The sequence below is a fragment of the Rhagoletis zephyria genome, unplaced genomic scaffold (genome assembly GCF_001687245.7).
Source record: "Rhagoletis zephyria isolate East Lansing unplaced genomic scaffold, Rhagoletis_zephyria_1.1 Rzeph_scaffold_01031, whole genome shotgun sequence".
NCBI classification, from domain to species: domain Eukaryota; kingdom Metazoa; phylum Arthropoda; class Insecta; order Diptera; family Tephritidae; genus Rhagoletis; species Rhagoletis zephyria.
Window position 1 is genome coordinate 110,777 of NW_016158115.1, and position 16,820 is coordinate 127,596.

At 34.5% G+C, this 16,820-nt stretch overlaps 1 protein-coding gene and 1 long non-coding RNA gene across 2 annotated transcripts in view; one reads left to right on the forward strand and one right to left on the reverse strand.

Moving 5' to 3' along the window:
* The first annotated feature begins 213 nt into the window (after positions 1-213).
* Positions 214-3,124, forward strand: LOC108362545 (uncharacterized). Its single transcript, XR_001847484.1, has 2 exons — positions 214-1,340; positions 1,444-3,124. It is a non-coding gene; the product is annotated as an uncharacterized LOC108362545 (long non-coding RNA).
* Positions 3,125-4,608: 1,484 nt separating this feature from the next.
* gukh (NHS actin remodeling regulator GUK-holder) overlaps positions 4,609-16,820 on the reverse strand; it is a gene marked incomplete at its 5' end in the record, with an annotated part of 42,570 nt that continues 30,358 nt past the window's right edge. The window contains one exon of the mRNA XM_017615580.1: positions 4,609-6,435. Coding sequence (XP_017471069.1) covers positions 5,168-6,435 — 1,268 coding nt within the window. The remainder of the gene's footprint in view (positions 6,436-16,820) is intronic.

Sequence of the window (16,820 nt, forward strand, 5' to 3'; positions counted from 1 at the left end):
ATAAAAATCAAAGTTTAACCGTTAAAATTGGATATCTATTTTCCTGATCAAATTTGTGATTTTTATTGGATTTTTATTTTTTGATCAGTTTTTCATATGCGATCCAAAATTGGCCGATTTCAGAAAATAACGATAAAATTTGTTTAAAGAAACTAAAATTCAAGTTTAACTATTATCGGAAAAGTTAACATCAATACTTAATGACGGTCTAACGGTCCCTGTTAATTAAACAGGCCTGCGAGATAGAGTTTTTAAAAGGGGTAGGGCTGATTGTTGTAAACTATTTTGCGCTGAAAACGAATCTGACCTTGAAAATGCTCCATCATATCAAGATTTTTGTAAATTTTAGGTTAAATGACCACAATATGGAAATTTATGCATTTTTTACGGGTATGGATTCTTTTTTTTTAATTTTCCACAAAAACATCGCATCATTCTACAAGTAAAAAAATATTAAGAACAGTCAAAAACTTGCATAACTAAAAGTCTCATACTGAAAATTGTATATTTATTTATTATTGACTGATTTGGCAAAATGAATTTTAAAGCTACAAAGTGACACTACGTTTGCGATGTTTTTGTGGACACTTTAACCTAAAATTACCAAAAATCTTTATATGATGGAGCATTTTCAAGGTCAGATTCGTTTTCAGTGCAAAAATCTCCGAGAATCACCTGGAAACTGGAAAAAAGTGAAATTTCACAGGCCTATGTTATATGTGCAATCTGTACATATTTGATAATAGTGTATATTTGTATATATATTTTTAAGCAGTTATTTATGTTTGTTTATATTTGTATTTTCGTTTTTAAGTAAATGCATTTGGCCGTCGAAAACTAAAGTTCGTTTCGTTACTAAGGTGTCCTTGAAAAACCATAAAAACCGAACAAAGCGACTTATAAAATCAAACAGAAAACTGCATGTAATATTTCGTCCTTCCCCCTTCTAGTCATACTGTTCAAAACCGATCCTGTAGCCCAATAAAAAATGCCGTTACAAAATAGTACTCCCGTTCCGGTGTAGTGATTTTTGTTAAATAACTATAGAACAAATAGGTACACTTTAAGTGAAAATTGAATTGAATTGCAGTGATTTGTACTGCAGCTAAAACTTTGGTTGAGAATGGGCAAATGGAACTTTGAAGACGTAACATTAGATCATTTTCGAAACTAGCCCACTTCGAAAAAGGTTAAAATTAGACTTAAGAAATGGAAACTATAAAATCCAGAAAAAAGATTATTACAAAAAAATAAAGAGATAAAATTTCTTGTTCAGTGTTGAAAAATAAGACGTAGAGAGGATTTTATAAACCAGCACGTGGACTTCTTAGCAGTAAAAGGTACACAAATTACGAAACTTGAAATATTCGGCCCTAACNCAATTTCTTGTTCAGTGTTGAAAAATAAGACGTAGAGAGGATTTTATAAACGTAGCAGTAAAAGGTACACAAATTACGAAACTTGAAATATTCGGCCCTAACTTTCAATGAATTGGCAGCTGGGGTGAACATTAAAATGTCAAAAAGGAGTCACACTCCCAGTAATTTGTATAGCACACCCTTTTGATGCTCTGTATGTACAGTTTCCCTCTTATTTATTTGATATTCATAATTTTTTTTTATAAAAATGTAGCATATCACGTGTAAATCAGATTTTAAAATTTTATAAAAATTTAAAAACATGTCAACAAAGGGGTGTTCTATCTTAATGACATTAAACAAAAAATGAATATTAAACAAACAAAAGGAAAACTGTAAAAAGTGTGGATCAATATAGTGTGCTATTCTAATGGCTGGGTGTGTAAGAAAAAAACTCTCAATTTATTTTCCATACCACGAAATTTGCCTTTAATGGAGTTACATTTTAAAGTCTGTTAATAATCTTTCCGAGTTCAATAAAATACTTTCCATCTTAATTTTATATTTTTCGTCCAAAAAAATTTTTTTTGCATCATTTTGGTCATTTGCAGACAATTTGGTCAACTAAAAATTATTTACGACATGACTTCTGCTATAAATTATTTATGATTTCATAGTTCTTATAGTTCTAAATAAGTAAAGTCTAAACTGAACCTTTTCGAAATCGTTCCGTTTCGAAACATTCTCATCCAAATTTCGAGTTTCAAAGTTTAGATTCTTCGTTACCGGTACTTGCAAGTAAATACTCGATACTTTTTCTCCAAAGCAAGTACTTTTTTTACTCAATGCCTTTTCGAGTTTGGTACTTGCTATATTTGCTACGTGGCAACGCTTAACTTATCGTTCATCATAAACACCTTCCATCATGTCAAAGTATGTCATGTAAATTTAAATGTTGCCGTTATTTTTTCGTGTTTACTTTCCTTGTTGCTTCGTCTTTTATTGATTTGGAATATTTGAGATTTTGCAATTTATAATTAGAATTTTTTACTCAATACTTAAATATACGCGATTCCTTTTATCGATATTTATTAAGTACTCGATACTTTGTCCCGATACCAGAAACAAGTAAAAGTATCGATACCAAGGGGGTATCGAATGGTCAATATATACGTACTTATGGAACGCAAATCACCGCAATATAATGAGGTTATTAATATCATGTTTTATAGCGGCATTTTTTTTTTATTGGGTCGACCAGATCGGTTTGAAAACAGATTGACTTTGTTCGTTTGTGTTTTTGACGGGCAGCTTAGCTGATGTGCTATAGTTACGAAATACACTTTACATTGTTTCGTATTTTGTGCATTGTAAATTTGCGATTTATTTCTTGAGCGCATGTGGCGATCTCGTTTTAAGTAATTGCAGATGTACTTATGTATGTACATATTTTTCTAATATATACATATGTATGTACACATGCATGTAAAAACTACAAAGGAGTGAAAATGGTCTGCGCTGACACCGTCACTTATGACGGTTTTTTTTTTACTGATAATGTTGCACCTTAAAAATTGTTACCGACATATAGTCGACAATGCCACAGAAGTCATGCAGGTGTACTCCATCACTCCTTCAAAATCTATCAAAGGTCTAGAACAGACAATGTATTGCAGCGGTCACTTATAAAAAAAAAGAAACATTGCAAGACACCAATGGCCAGTCTATTATATTCACCGAATTGAGCAAGTGGACTGGCACTTTAGCACAAGAGCAGACTAGCTCAAGCAACGACTGTTGCCACCCCTAATGTCTTGCAGTGAGCTACTCTGATCAAACAAACATTTCTATAAAAAGTAATGAAAGAATTGTATATAAGAGGAGCGCAGAGTAGCTGTAAGACACTTAAATGACTGAAGTACATAGCATGACACTACGGGCTATCGCAGCCAGCAAAAAATCCGAAAACCGATCCGAAAATGACAAAAAAGTCGATGAACTGCGGATTTTTGTGCGTTTACTGATTTTATTTCCGGATACTTTGACGAACCGTTTTCCCACTAAAGTGTGCGGCAGAAACATATGTACAGACAACAGTATGTGAAACGGATATGTTTTCGGCTGTTTTTTCTGAAATTTGTCAGATAAAATTTTTCTGTATGCGTTTACGGATGCGGAAATTCAACTAAACTGCACTGGTGGCAAAATTTACGTTTCTTTGCTGGCTGGGATGTTTTGCAAGCGCTAAATTGCTTATGTCTCAAAATTTTTCGAAAAGTCGAAATTTATGTGCAAAAATATTTGTTTCGCTCAAAATGCGAACATGCAGATGAGGTTATGTTTATTTTTCAAACTATTTTCGACAGCTAATTGTTACACAAATTGGCGCGTGTTCGTTTTGTACATTTTCATCAATTTTGGCAAATTTGTGTACACTTTATGAGGGTAAAAGCCTGATTATGGCAACTTAGCTTAACTTAACGGAACGTAGAACTTAGAAAATCAATCTGAAACAGATTCGGCGTTACGTTAAGTTTCGGCTGTTCAATTATAAAGGTGTTCTTACACGATATGTATTTGCATGTGTACATGCCACTTTTTACATATGGAAATGCCAACATATCGTATAAAGGCAAATAAGATTTATTTCTGTACAAAGCAGATGCACATACATGCGAAATAGAAATGTTTCTATTTTCAACTGAGACTCAGATGGAATCATTTGAGTTTTGTTTATTTAGTTTTCAAAGAGCGTATTTTTAAATAGTTAAATGAAGACTGTGAATTTGACAGACATACGCAATTATATACATATATATTGAAAAAGTCACATTTACAAATACATATCGTGTCAGAACATCTTAAGCAACATCCATTTAAGAGAATGTTTAAGTGAGAGCCTGTAAGTTCCGTTACGTTGCCATAATCAGACCATAAGTTGTTTCAACGACACACCCTATTTGATATTTCATAAGCACTCTCTCAATCCGATTTTTGTGGCCTTCGTTGCTATTTGGGTGTTTACTTGATAAAGCCGAATATTAAAGTTAAATAAAATGAATTGTGTTTTTTTTATTACATATCGCTCATTAACTGCAATAGCATCATAACTCGAGAAAACCGGCTTTAAAGTAAATAAAAAATAAAAGAACACTATTGAATTAAATCAACGATGTGTACATATGTGTGGTCCTTTGTGTGTGTCAATCCTGTTAAGGGCTAATGTCTCTAATTCTTGTGTAATCCGGATGAAGTGTTTTATTAAGTTGTGTCGTTAGGTAATACTGGCAACCCGAGGCCACGCAGAGATCCTTTTATAAAAAATCTTGAAGGAAGTTTGTTCACCTAGCTTGTTCCACACGATACACTGTGCATCGATATGATAATAACTTTTCTAAACATTGAACCTTTAGTGTTTTACATAGTCAAACTTTGTTCGGTCTTCTATTAATGTTATATGGAATTATTAGATAAAAATTGTAGGGAATTTTGTGGTTAACCATTTTTAAATGCGTAGGAAAAACTGGGGATTTTATTTTTGTTGAGTGGGGATTTTTCAAAAAAATATGTATGTACCACCACTGGTATGTACTGCAATCTACTTCCGCCGTCCATTGCTCTATCCACATCCCTCTCAAACGCCGCTAAATAAACGTTGAAAGTTTGCTAATTGATTTCGAAATTGCTTTTCGTTCGTTTTAAATGTGTCTTCGCATATCCATGTATGCCTCGTGCATTTCGCATGCCATGCTGGCAGTAAGAAATGATTTCGCCTGGAAGTACCTCAATAGTGGGCGACATCTACGCGCTCAGAGTGCCGTCTCTAATGCTGGCATAGGTGTTACGGTCGCTGATGTTGCAGCCGCCGTCAAAGTTCCTCCAGCTGTCGTCGGTTGTGACGCGTAATGGCGTGTGGTATCCGCAAGCGTACTAGTGCGCAAGGCACCACTATTGGCAACCATCATTTGCGCACCTGAAAATTTGTTGCCACGCAATGCAGTACCACTGACCACGGATGCTATCGGTGTTGGCGGCGTTGTCACGGTCGGCGTTGAGTTGCTTCTGCCGAACACTGACTTAATTTCGCCACGCATGAAATTATTCTCCTCCGTTTGCAAGAAGAAATTGCGTTTTAGATCATACGAACGGCTGTTGCCAGTTTCTGACACATCCGCCATCGTCGACGATTTCAATTCATTACCGTCCTTCGAACTGTTCGTACTCGATGCCGTGCTGGAGTGATCTTCCTCGCTATTGACTTCCGGAATAGTGGTCGACATAATATTTGTGCGTTGCACGGTGCTGGCTATGCCACTACCAGTGGCGCTCTTCAGTTTGGGTGCGAAGCTCTTAGAAGGCGAGCCGAACTGGCCTTGACGCAGCATTCGACGATTGGCGAAGGTTTTAGGCGAACCGCTTAAGTCGAGCAACTTCATGCTACTGTTCAGCGCTTGCGTGCCGCTGACAGTTAGCGGTTTATTACCCGGCGCCGTCTCAGTTGACGTAACATTCACAGGACTGGTCTTTTTCAACAACTCAACTGCGGAAAGTTTTCGTTGCACGGGACTTGTTTTGGCCGATTTGGCTAGCAGTAGTTTTTTGAAGTCCATCAGGCTTGTCTTACTATGCCCAATACGATCCGAGCAGGTGTTGTAGCGTTCCGGTGAGTTATCATCGGCCCAATTGGCGTTGCGACTAAGTGGCTGTCGGCAGGGCGAATTATTTAAGTTCGCCTGTGCAGCTTCATCTTCTCGCGAAGGCGTAGAAGTTTGGAATCCACTTCGATTACGTGGCACGATCGGTGATAGATTGCTGGCTACATTTATTCCACTTTGAGCTGCGGACGCTGCTGCGCGTGCCAAACGTTCTGAACGTTTTATGGGCGTGGCATACAGATCGTCGCGACAGGTTACGCTACTGGGCGGTGGCTTTTGTTGCCTACGATTCTGTAACGTCCAGTAGATGGGCGTATTCCGTTGAAAGGGTGAAACCTCCACCTGTGACTGTGCTTCCGATTCAACTGGTGGTTGTGGCAGTGGTTGTTGCTGATCTCTCGTTCTATATAAACGTTGATAGCCTGCGGAAAATATAAAAAAAGAAAAGGCAAATGCGTAAAGTTAAAATGTACTGGTAAGGGTTAAATAAAAGGATGGATATGCGAGTACACCAGGGTTGAAATTTATTGGAATGCATTAGTAAGTAATTTGAAATTTTAGTAATTTTAATAATATGTACAGTTATATAAGAATGAAATAGATTCGGAACTAAGGATCTACTAAATCAAGCAGCGAACAAAGCACCAAATAAAATTATAAAGTGTACTTACCGCAATTGATCTTGGGAAATAAGGTCCTAGTAGTTTTATGCGGGGTTCAAAGGTGCGCTTAACCTATGCATGCGTTCGTGTTTTTGTGTTTATTTACATGTTGAATGCTTTGGGCAACCAAACAATGGAACCATCAAACGTAACATGTCCCAACCTAATACCTTATACGAACGAACATACTCGTTCATACACGTATTTAGTATCGGCATCCTAGTCTAACATTAGGTAAAGGAGGTTATACAGCGTTGAAATTAACAGCTACTGGGCTCAGTTACCGTAACTGCTCAAATATTCCTCGATCACAGAATAAATGAATTGGGTTCCAATGAATTTGCTTATTAACGCTTCGAATTTGGAGTTCAGTTTTAGGATTCCAGTCGCTGTAGAAAATTTCTAACAGCAAAAGCTTCCTGTAAACTTCCTCTAAATGAGACAGATAATTTGAGTCCAATTATGACTTCGTCGTAGATAAGCAACTTCTTATCACCTGGATATAAATAAGCAGATGGAATCCATCCCCCAATCTTTTCGACGCGGTGGTGTAGAGGTCGTTGGCTATTACCACCTACGCGGAAAAAATGGTATGCCGAAGAGTGCAAAAAGTTATTCTGCAGCCAATAGCTACATGAGCGACACTTGAGCGATACCGCGTTAAGAGGCAGAAGGAGAGACTTCTATTCGTCAGAAGGATAGGATATGGAGGCGAGACGCAATTTGGTCTTATCTACCAATTATCCAATTACCGCGGGATAAGCCTTTTTAATCTCGGGATTAAGGTCCTATCGACGATACAGTGCAAACGATTGAAGTCCTTTCCGATAGCCACATGAACCCAGCACGTCTGAATCAAGGCAAAATTTCATTTTTCAACGGTTTTTTTTTTGGTATCTCGAAATCTGAAGGAACGGAAAGTTTTTTACTATTAAACGTGTTTGCTCCTTGGTCAGTCGAAGTTATTTTTGGGGGTAATTTAGAGCTAATGTGAAGGTTGAATAAAAAAAATTAGTGCTCTCTCAGAATCTGGGGCGAACAAAATTACATCTGCTGGTCCAGAGGATTTCACTGGTAGAAAGTAAGTTTCCATTTCATTTTGTGATTTTGTGATATGCAATACAACGATTGTAGTGCCAAATAAACAGAAGATATTTTTTTTTTTAATTTGCGTTTCAGATCGAGGCAACGTACCAGCAGCCACTTGTGAAAGTTTTTACAGGGTCAGCGTAGCTGGTGCGGACATTTTATAAGACCCCAAAATTATATATCACTTAGCCTAAACCCCAATTCGCTACCAGTCATGAAGTACATGTTTACATAGATATATGTAAATATATAAGACATTCTTCGTCCAATTAGTTTAGGTAAAAATATTGGATTTCAAACGGAATTTTAAAAATGTATGATGATTGATAACGAATACAACGACCTCAAAAACATCCCAGTAAAAAATTTCAAGTGAATGTTAAAATTTTTTCAAACTTTCTTCGCCATATTGGATCGGCTTATTGGCTCTCGAAAACGTCGCTGGTGATTTAAAAGTAAAAATTCTGACTACGTTTTAAAGAATATAACAGATTTTTTAACTGAGCCAAGTTTGGAGAGCGGGGGCTTCAGTTGACGGAGAATGCCTCATATGTATGTATGTGCGTATAAATAACACCGCTTACCAAAATTGAGTTTGTAATGCCATTGCACCACTTCCCACCATTGTAAATCCACCAAATGAGAGTAATACAAAAAAATTACATACTAAAATTATGATGAAAAGAAATTGTGCACTTTTTTTTATTAAAAACAGAAAACGTTGGCAAGTGAAACAGCTTAAATAGATTTGAACAAATATTTTAATATGCGAATATAAATACTTACGTATTTTAAGAAATGTCTACTAATAACTATAAAAACTGAACGCTTTTTAGCGCTAACATGTGATTTTAACCATGGATTTTGGGGCTTAAAACTAGTGAACAAGAAAAAGCTTACATACTCGTAGTTGTACTAAGTTTGTTAGCTTGGATTTATGCTTATGCATGAAACAAATAAGATAGGTTACAACAACACACACACACANTATGTAAATATATGAGACATTCTTCGTCCAATTAGTTTAGGTAAAAATATTGGATTTCAAACGGAATTTTAAAAATGTATGATGATTAATAACGAATACAACGACCTCAAAAACATCCCAGTAAAAAATTTCAAGTGAATGTTAAAATTTTTTCAAACTTTCTTCGCCATATTGGATCGGCTTATTGGCTCTCGAAAACGCCGCTGGTGATTTAAAAGTAAAAATTCTGACTACGTTTTAAAGAATATAACAGATTTTTTAACTGAGCCAAGTTTGGAGAGCGGGGGCTTCAGTTGACGGAGAATGCCTCATATGTATGTATGTGCGTATAAATAACACCGCTTACCAAAATTGAGTTTGTAATGCCATTGCACCACTTCCCACCATTGTAAATCCACCAAATGAGAGTAATACAAAAAAATTACATACTAAAATTATGATGAAAAGAAATTGTGCACTTTTTTTTATTAAAAACAGAAAACGTTGGCAAGTGAAACAGCTTAAATAGATTTGAACAAATATTTTAATATGCGAATATAAATACTTACGTATTTTAAGAAATGTCTACTAATAACTATAAAAACTGAACGCTTTTTAGCGCTAACATGTGATTTTAACCATGGATTTTGGGGCTTAAAACTAGTGAACAAGAAAAAGCTTACATACTCGTAGTTGTACTAAGTTTGTTAGCTTGGATTTATGCTTATGCATGAAACAAATAAGATAGGTTACAACAACACACACACACATATATATTAATAGCTCAACAAATACATAGATGTAAAACGTGATAATTTCTAAGTGGGATAGGCACTAATTTTTCAAGCTATACTAGCAATGCGGGTTAGAACAAAGTTTTCGGTTTAGGCAAATTAGTAAACAAATTTTTTGTACGGAAATGTGAGAAAAGCCAGGTAGCAAAAAAACCAACTACTACCACACACACAATTGGATGCATAATGAAGTAATAGAAGCCTTTTGCACAATATTTTTCGTATGGAATTAGAAGCAACCTGTTTTAAATAAATTTGTATGCATGTACATTAGGGTGGCTCACCACTAAAAGGTGCGTCTTTTTCGAGCGGTATCATAAAAAGTATTATACTTTAAGGCTTCCACCAAAATATTTGGAAAAAATATTAAGGTTTATCTACATGAGCTGGACCGATTTGAAATATCATTATTATTATTCCGTTTTTTAAATTTCAAATATTTAATGCAGACCTTTTAAGCTTAAACTCTGCTATCATCTGAGGTGATTTATGGTAAAAAAATATTATAAAAAACTATTTTTATTTATGAAAAACTCGATTTTTGGCAGTATTTTCAAGTCGGTTTCGGTCACGTAAATTTTAATATTTTTTTCGAAATATTTTGGCAAAAGTCATAAAACATAATAAATTTTAAAATTCCGATGGAAAAACCGTACAGGTTTCTTTTTATATGGAGAGTGGTGCACCCTAGTGTAAATATATATGTACATACATATGTATGTATGTATGAAGACGAACGTAACACCTGAAGAGCCTTTAATTTTAAGATTAGCACTTGAAAAATTAGTGCCCATTATATAAATTCTTATAGTTTATTGTTAGTTTTGTGTAACATACAGTTCCTTCTTTTTTCTTACATTTTCAATGCAAACATGTGTATGTACCTAGACTTACATAGGTCAAGATTATTCGTAATTCTTTAAAAATGCTTAATTCTCATAACAAATAGTGCAAAAAACTTTACGTAATGGTTATAGGTGTTTCGTTATGCAATTATAATTTCCTTGAAATGTGTAAATGCTTTGTTATTTGCAGGTGCAGATGAATAAAAAAACAAAAATTATGATAAATAATGTATGTATATAGAATGCTTGCTAATATTTGGATGCATTTAATTATTATTTTTTCAATATTATTGTTTTAGTGACACATTGCAGTTAATATGTACGTATTTATGTATATACAAATGTTCAATTACATATTTACATATATTTGTAGTATGTGAGTAACATAAATAATTAGTGCATAATTGTAATTATGTGAGTATGCAAGTATGTATGTATGTACACTAGGCATATGACTTTTTTCTCAAATTAAATATACCCATGTAAGAGGAGAGAATGAATGACGAATGATGAAAAACCAACAAAAGTAACGTTTTTGTTAAAATATGGTAATATAAATAATAAAAATAAAAATCCAAACAAAAAACAGAAAACGTACTAAAACCCAAGTCTGCTCTGACTTGTCCTCGAACTCGGCTCCTACCGAATGGTAATATACAACACTACCAATTCGGCTAATATTAGAATAGTACGGCCTACCAATACTATTCTAATACATATTTAATAATATACATTAATTCTAATTTAGTATTTAAAAGAAATTAAGAAGTTATTTTAAATTAATTCAAGAAGACATTTTAAAAAAATTAGAAAGTGTTTGCTTTTAAATGTTGCAATCAATCAAGCAAAAAGAATCAGTCAGACATTATCTACGAAATTAGATTTTTAAACGATATTCTTACACGTACGGTGACCTCTTTGCTAGTAAATTGTCCAGGTAATTTTTTTATTTTATGCGGAACGCAAAATGTTCTGTATTTCTTTTATGGCCGTTTTCACCAACTCTGGTTAACACTAATTCCCAGTTAAACATCTTTGCCGACGTTACCGCCACTATGTCATATGCATGGAGTCTGTAACGTCGATAACGAGGTTTAGCTGGGGATGGAAGCTAACAAGAAATCGTGAAAACGGCCCTTAATGTCACCTATTTGTCCCTTATCCGATAATTATGGGAGGACGTTCTAGAACAATATATACTATATACCTCCCGCAGAATGCTTTCTGTCACAAAAGAAACTTCCAACAAATTTTACCGCGGGGGTTTTTAATATTCAAATTCAAAAACGAAGGTTTTTATCATTTTAAATAAGAAGTAAAAGACTTACTAAAAATATAGATTTATGGTCCGATATAAAAAAAATGATTGTTTTAATTTTGGCAAAGTGAGATTGCTTACTATTTGATAGCACGGTACTACAAAAAAAAAGTCATGAAATACACCCGAAACAAAACCCAGGTTGTAGGTATGTTCGAGTACAACATGAAAATAGCTCCCGTATAGTTCCTGGAGGAGGGTTATTTTTTAAAACTAAAAAACCTTTATTTTCGTACTTGATGCACTTATCTATTAATAGCTTAACTATTTTTCATCCGATTCTAAAAATCGAACAACTTTTGAAAAGAGGATTTATAGACCTTTAAAATATATTGTTAGACTTAGCTTGTTTTCATCGGTTAAATTTAAATTTTTTGCACTTTGATGAGCTAGTGTGAGCAAATCCAATTTTTGGCAGCAAATGTCAGTTACGCGGTTTTGCAGAATGACGATACATGGTTTTATACTTTAAACGACGATTTGCTCCTTAGCTCCTTGCTCCTGCATAAAACCAATAAGGAATCTCTATGGAATTTTCGGCGTTTTTAATCGACCTCAAAAAAGTGAAGGTTTTCAATTCATCGGAATATTGGTTTATGTTTGTCACCGGATAACTTTGGACCACGTGAACCGTTTTCTATTATGATTTTTATTCATCTGAAAGGTGCTACATACCTCAAGGGTGGTCCTATACTAGTTTGGTTTAGATACGGTCGTTGTGTCACGAAGAAACTAATACGACTATTGAATGCAGTTGCATTTTTTGCTTAAAAATTACTTTTTTCGTCTGTTTTCCAGCTTAGCCTAGAAACGTTTCATAAAGACAGTCTTTTTTTCTCTATAGGTCATGTTTTTTGCGTATATGTTTATTTTTCCAATAAAAATTTATTTTCTCAACGTTCCCAGTGGACACTTTTTTTTAACAAATTTTGACAAAAACGTGTATTTTGTTGGGTTTTCATCATTCTTCAACCTCTCCTCATAGGTATATTTAATTTTACAGTGTACATAAATACATACACATTTGTATGTATGAATATACACATATACAACATTGGACACAGAGAACATTAAAAACACACACAATTAGGTGGGGTACAGCAAAACTTAAAATACATACATAAATGTGAACAAAAAAAAAACAATAAATATGGTTGTAATAATGCTTTGAAATGTAAGGGGTGCTTAGATTAACATATAAAAATTTGTTTAAAGGTTATTGTGAAAACTAGCAAGTAACTATAACACATTTGTCAGATAGTTATGTGTGCATGTACTTATGTATATGTATGCAAAAGTTCGTACGTACTATAACAGGCCTATTCTATATGTTACCGAACATTTTGACACCGGAATATTTTGTTACCAAAAGATAACAACAATTTAATCTATTCAGCGAAAAGGGTTTAAAAATTACGAGGAACTTTATTTACCGGTAACAAAATTTTTGTTACCAACGCGGAATAAGCCTGTAATAAACGTCTTTAAGTTAAGTGTCCGTATTTAATCTTGATAAAAAAATAGTGAAACTTGTGTAACTAAAAACCCGAAGGGAGTAGGGGGTTCCATAAACAACTCGACTTCAGCGCCATCTAGCGAGAATTTATAATACACGGAAATAATTAACCAAAATTAGCTGTGGTCTAGCTATATCGGCCAATCTTCTATTTCAATTTGTGATTTTCGCCTTACCATTGTTACACAAATCGAAATAACCTTAAAGCAATACCTTACCAGCAACTTACACTTCACCCGGCGGTCCTTACCACTTCACTGACGAATCTCACTTACTTTAACAAAGACGTGGCTGCCTTATGTAAGTAGGAATTTAGAATGTACATTTGGTATCAGACATAATTNTTTTCACTGACGAATTTCCCTTACTTTAACAAAGACGTGGCCGCCTTATGTAAGTAGGAATTTAGAATGTACATTTGGTATCAGACATACTTCTGAGCCGCTCGGAGTAGTTCGGTGCTTGGAAATAACTCCGGCTGCACGTTATTTTGCAATTGACAACGTAATGTGTCGTCGGAGGTGTTCATTTTGCGCTTTACTAGTAGATGACATTGGACATGATAACAATTTTGGTACTACAAACTGAAAGAAAACATGGTTTACCTCGTAAGTTGCTTACCTATTTTCCCAGTGGGATCTGTCTAAGTTTGAATTTTTTCGTGATTCTGACTAATCATGTACTACTTCAAATCGTTTTATCTCGGGTTCTGCCCATCCTAGATACTTCATCTTAACGTCGTTTTATAGCTAAAGGAACGAGCTTAACATTTCTATATATAAGGTGGTCAAGATTGTCCCAAAGCTAACTTAGCTATTAACAGTTGAACTTTTTGAAGATGACTTGCATAGTGAAGACCAGTAAATAAGGGATTTAAAATATTACCTTCGTAATTCTTGTTTAATAATTCTCTATAACAAATGTGGTTAAAAAAAATGGGCGTTTTTCCAGAACTGTTTTTAAAATATTTTTCTTTGTGGCGAGATGGTTTATTTTGTGAGAATCAAAAAGTTTTTGTAATTTGTTTTCGAAAACTTATAATGAAATATATTTAGCAAGGTGTTTTGACAGTGGGTTTTTGCAAGAATTTAAATTTTATTGCAGATTCCGATANATACCTCCATAATTCTTGTTTAATTCTCTATAACAAACGTGATTAAAAAAATGGGCGTTTTTCAAGGACTGTTTTTAAAATATTTTTCTTTGTGACGAGATGGTTTATTTTGTGAGAATCAAAAAGTTTTTGTAATTTGTTTTCGAAAACTTATAATGAAATATATTTAGCAAGGTGTTTGACAGTGGGTTTTTGCAAGAATTTAAATTTTATTGCAGATTCCGATAGAATACCTATGCAGGTATTATGTTTGTACGACAAGATTTTTCTAAAGTTTGTAAAATGCAGATTTTATTGCGGATTTCGGCAGAATATCCATTCGTTGACAAAATTTGTTCTACCACTTTTTCAATCAAAGAATATCCTAGATATTCTAGGTTATATTAAAACCAAAGTCCAAAAATTTAGACCATATTGTGGATTTCACCAGAATATCAGTATGGATTGAAAAAGTTGTGGAAGGAATATTGTTAACGAAGCGATATTCTGCCCGAAATCCGCGGCTTTTGAGCCGAGACCTTGTTATATATAGGCTTTTTCTAACGGGACTTAAACCGTGAATATGTATGTATATTCCGAAAGTTTTTATGCTCCACATTTCTTCTTTATATCAAAGGAACATTTTTGTATGGAAAATATCGCAACAACGAGTTTTTTTCAGGGGCTAAAAAATATTTGTTTATCAAGGTTTCGTTATAACGCGGTTTCACTGTACATAAATGTATGCAGAAAGCAATAACGTTGCAGCTGCTAACTAAATTAAAGCCCAATCGATAGTTCAATTAAGTTGTTGCAAAAACTAACAAACATCTACGTGAAATGTGTCTCAGCAAAGAGCGCTCTAGGACTTGGGGCATTTAAGTTTCCATTCTGCATTTGATGTTAACCAGACATTGAGAAACTGGCTACATCGTTATCGACTCCCTGTTATATATATATATATGTTACGGAGTCGAACACGACGACAAAATAAACTTGAGAAACTGGCTCTAAGAGTGCTAAAGTTCTAAAAACTAAAAGTTCGGCTTCTCACCGAAGTACTAACGGTACACGAGAATGTTGATCACATGATCGCCAGGTACGGATAACGATTCCTGTAAAGGCTATAGAGATTTGGAATAGATATAATCCACCCAACACTTCCTAAGCGTGGTGCTCCGGAGGAAGCGCCTCAAATGGCTGGAGAAGCTCTTCTTCGGCTTTGGGAAAACAAAATTAGGATTCGCCGGAAAATCAGAATAGTTTAAGGACATGTACGGGCAAGTCAGGGGCAAATACTATCCTGGGCATTACAATATCTAGGCCATTGGGCCTCCGCGGGAGGCATTTAACTAAAATTGGCAGCCTAACTTAAAAAAACTTGGGTAATGCATTTATGGGGTTCGTTTATAATATTCAATTTAATTTTTCGTTTGCAGAGTATCTCACTACATATTATGAAAACATATAAATAAAAAATACATAAACTTATGTGCACATCCATATGTGTGTGGGTACGTACGTAACTTCCGCTGCATTGTTTGCATGATGCAAAAGATCAATGACAGCATTTTGCTTTTAAAATTTATGCCGAGTAAATAAAAAAGAGCAAACAAATTAATCACCTACTACGTCGCCGCTAGCAATCGTCCAGAGGAGGTGAGCATGCAGCAATTGGGATGAGAAGGTCTATTTTACTTCATGCACCTTAGTATATACATACATATGTAACTATGAACATATGAATGTACGTTAGAGTGGGTCGGCCCCATACATAAGAAAAAAATTGCNTGTAACTATGAACCTATGAATGTACGTTAGAGTGGGTCGGCCCCATACATAAGAAAAAAATTGCAATTACTTTGATTTTCGTCTTTGGCAAGTCCTAAGAACTGCCAAAATATAATTTGGCTCCTTCCTCATTCTAGGCTTGTTCTCTAAAATTTCGCAGGACAGGTGCGTTATCAATTAATAATTATTATTTCGGCCCGCCTGATAGCATTTGAATAATGTTTTTTGTATTCTTTATGTTTGTTCACTAATGTGGTCCAAAAAATGGTTAAATAAACAATTTGGTATTATTATTGGAGATCTCCTAAAGATTAACAGAGTTTTCTGGAAAAAATTATGATTTTTAACTATTCTATAGCATTTTTACGAAAAGTGGTGTTTCTCCATATAAAATAGATGGATAACTTTGGGAACTTGGAGTGACCTCTAAATATTTTTTGATTTCAAAATAAAAAAATAAGGCTGTATTTTTTTGTTTTGGTATAGAACAATCCTAGGGGGTGAGAGCATAAAATTTCCGACTTAACTTTTTCACATGCATTTCACTCTACTTAGTACAAAAGGAATTACGTGTTTACTATATAAAGTACTTAATGTAAAAAATAGGTGTTAATTCGATTGAGTAGTTCCCCGACTGTACTGTTTCACATTTTGAAATCGACACACAAATAAACAAAGTTAGGAACATATTTCGGTTTTGGTTCTTTTCAGGACTCGCCAAGGATGCAAATT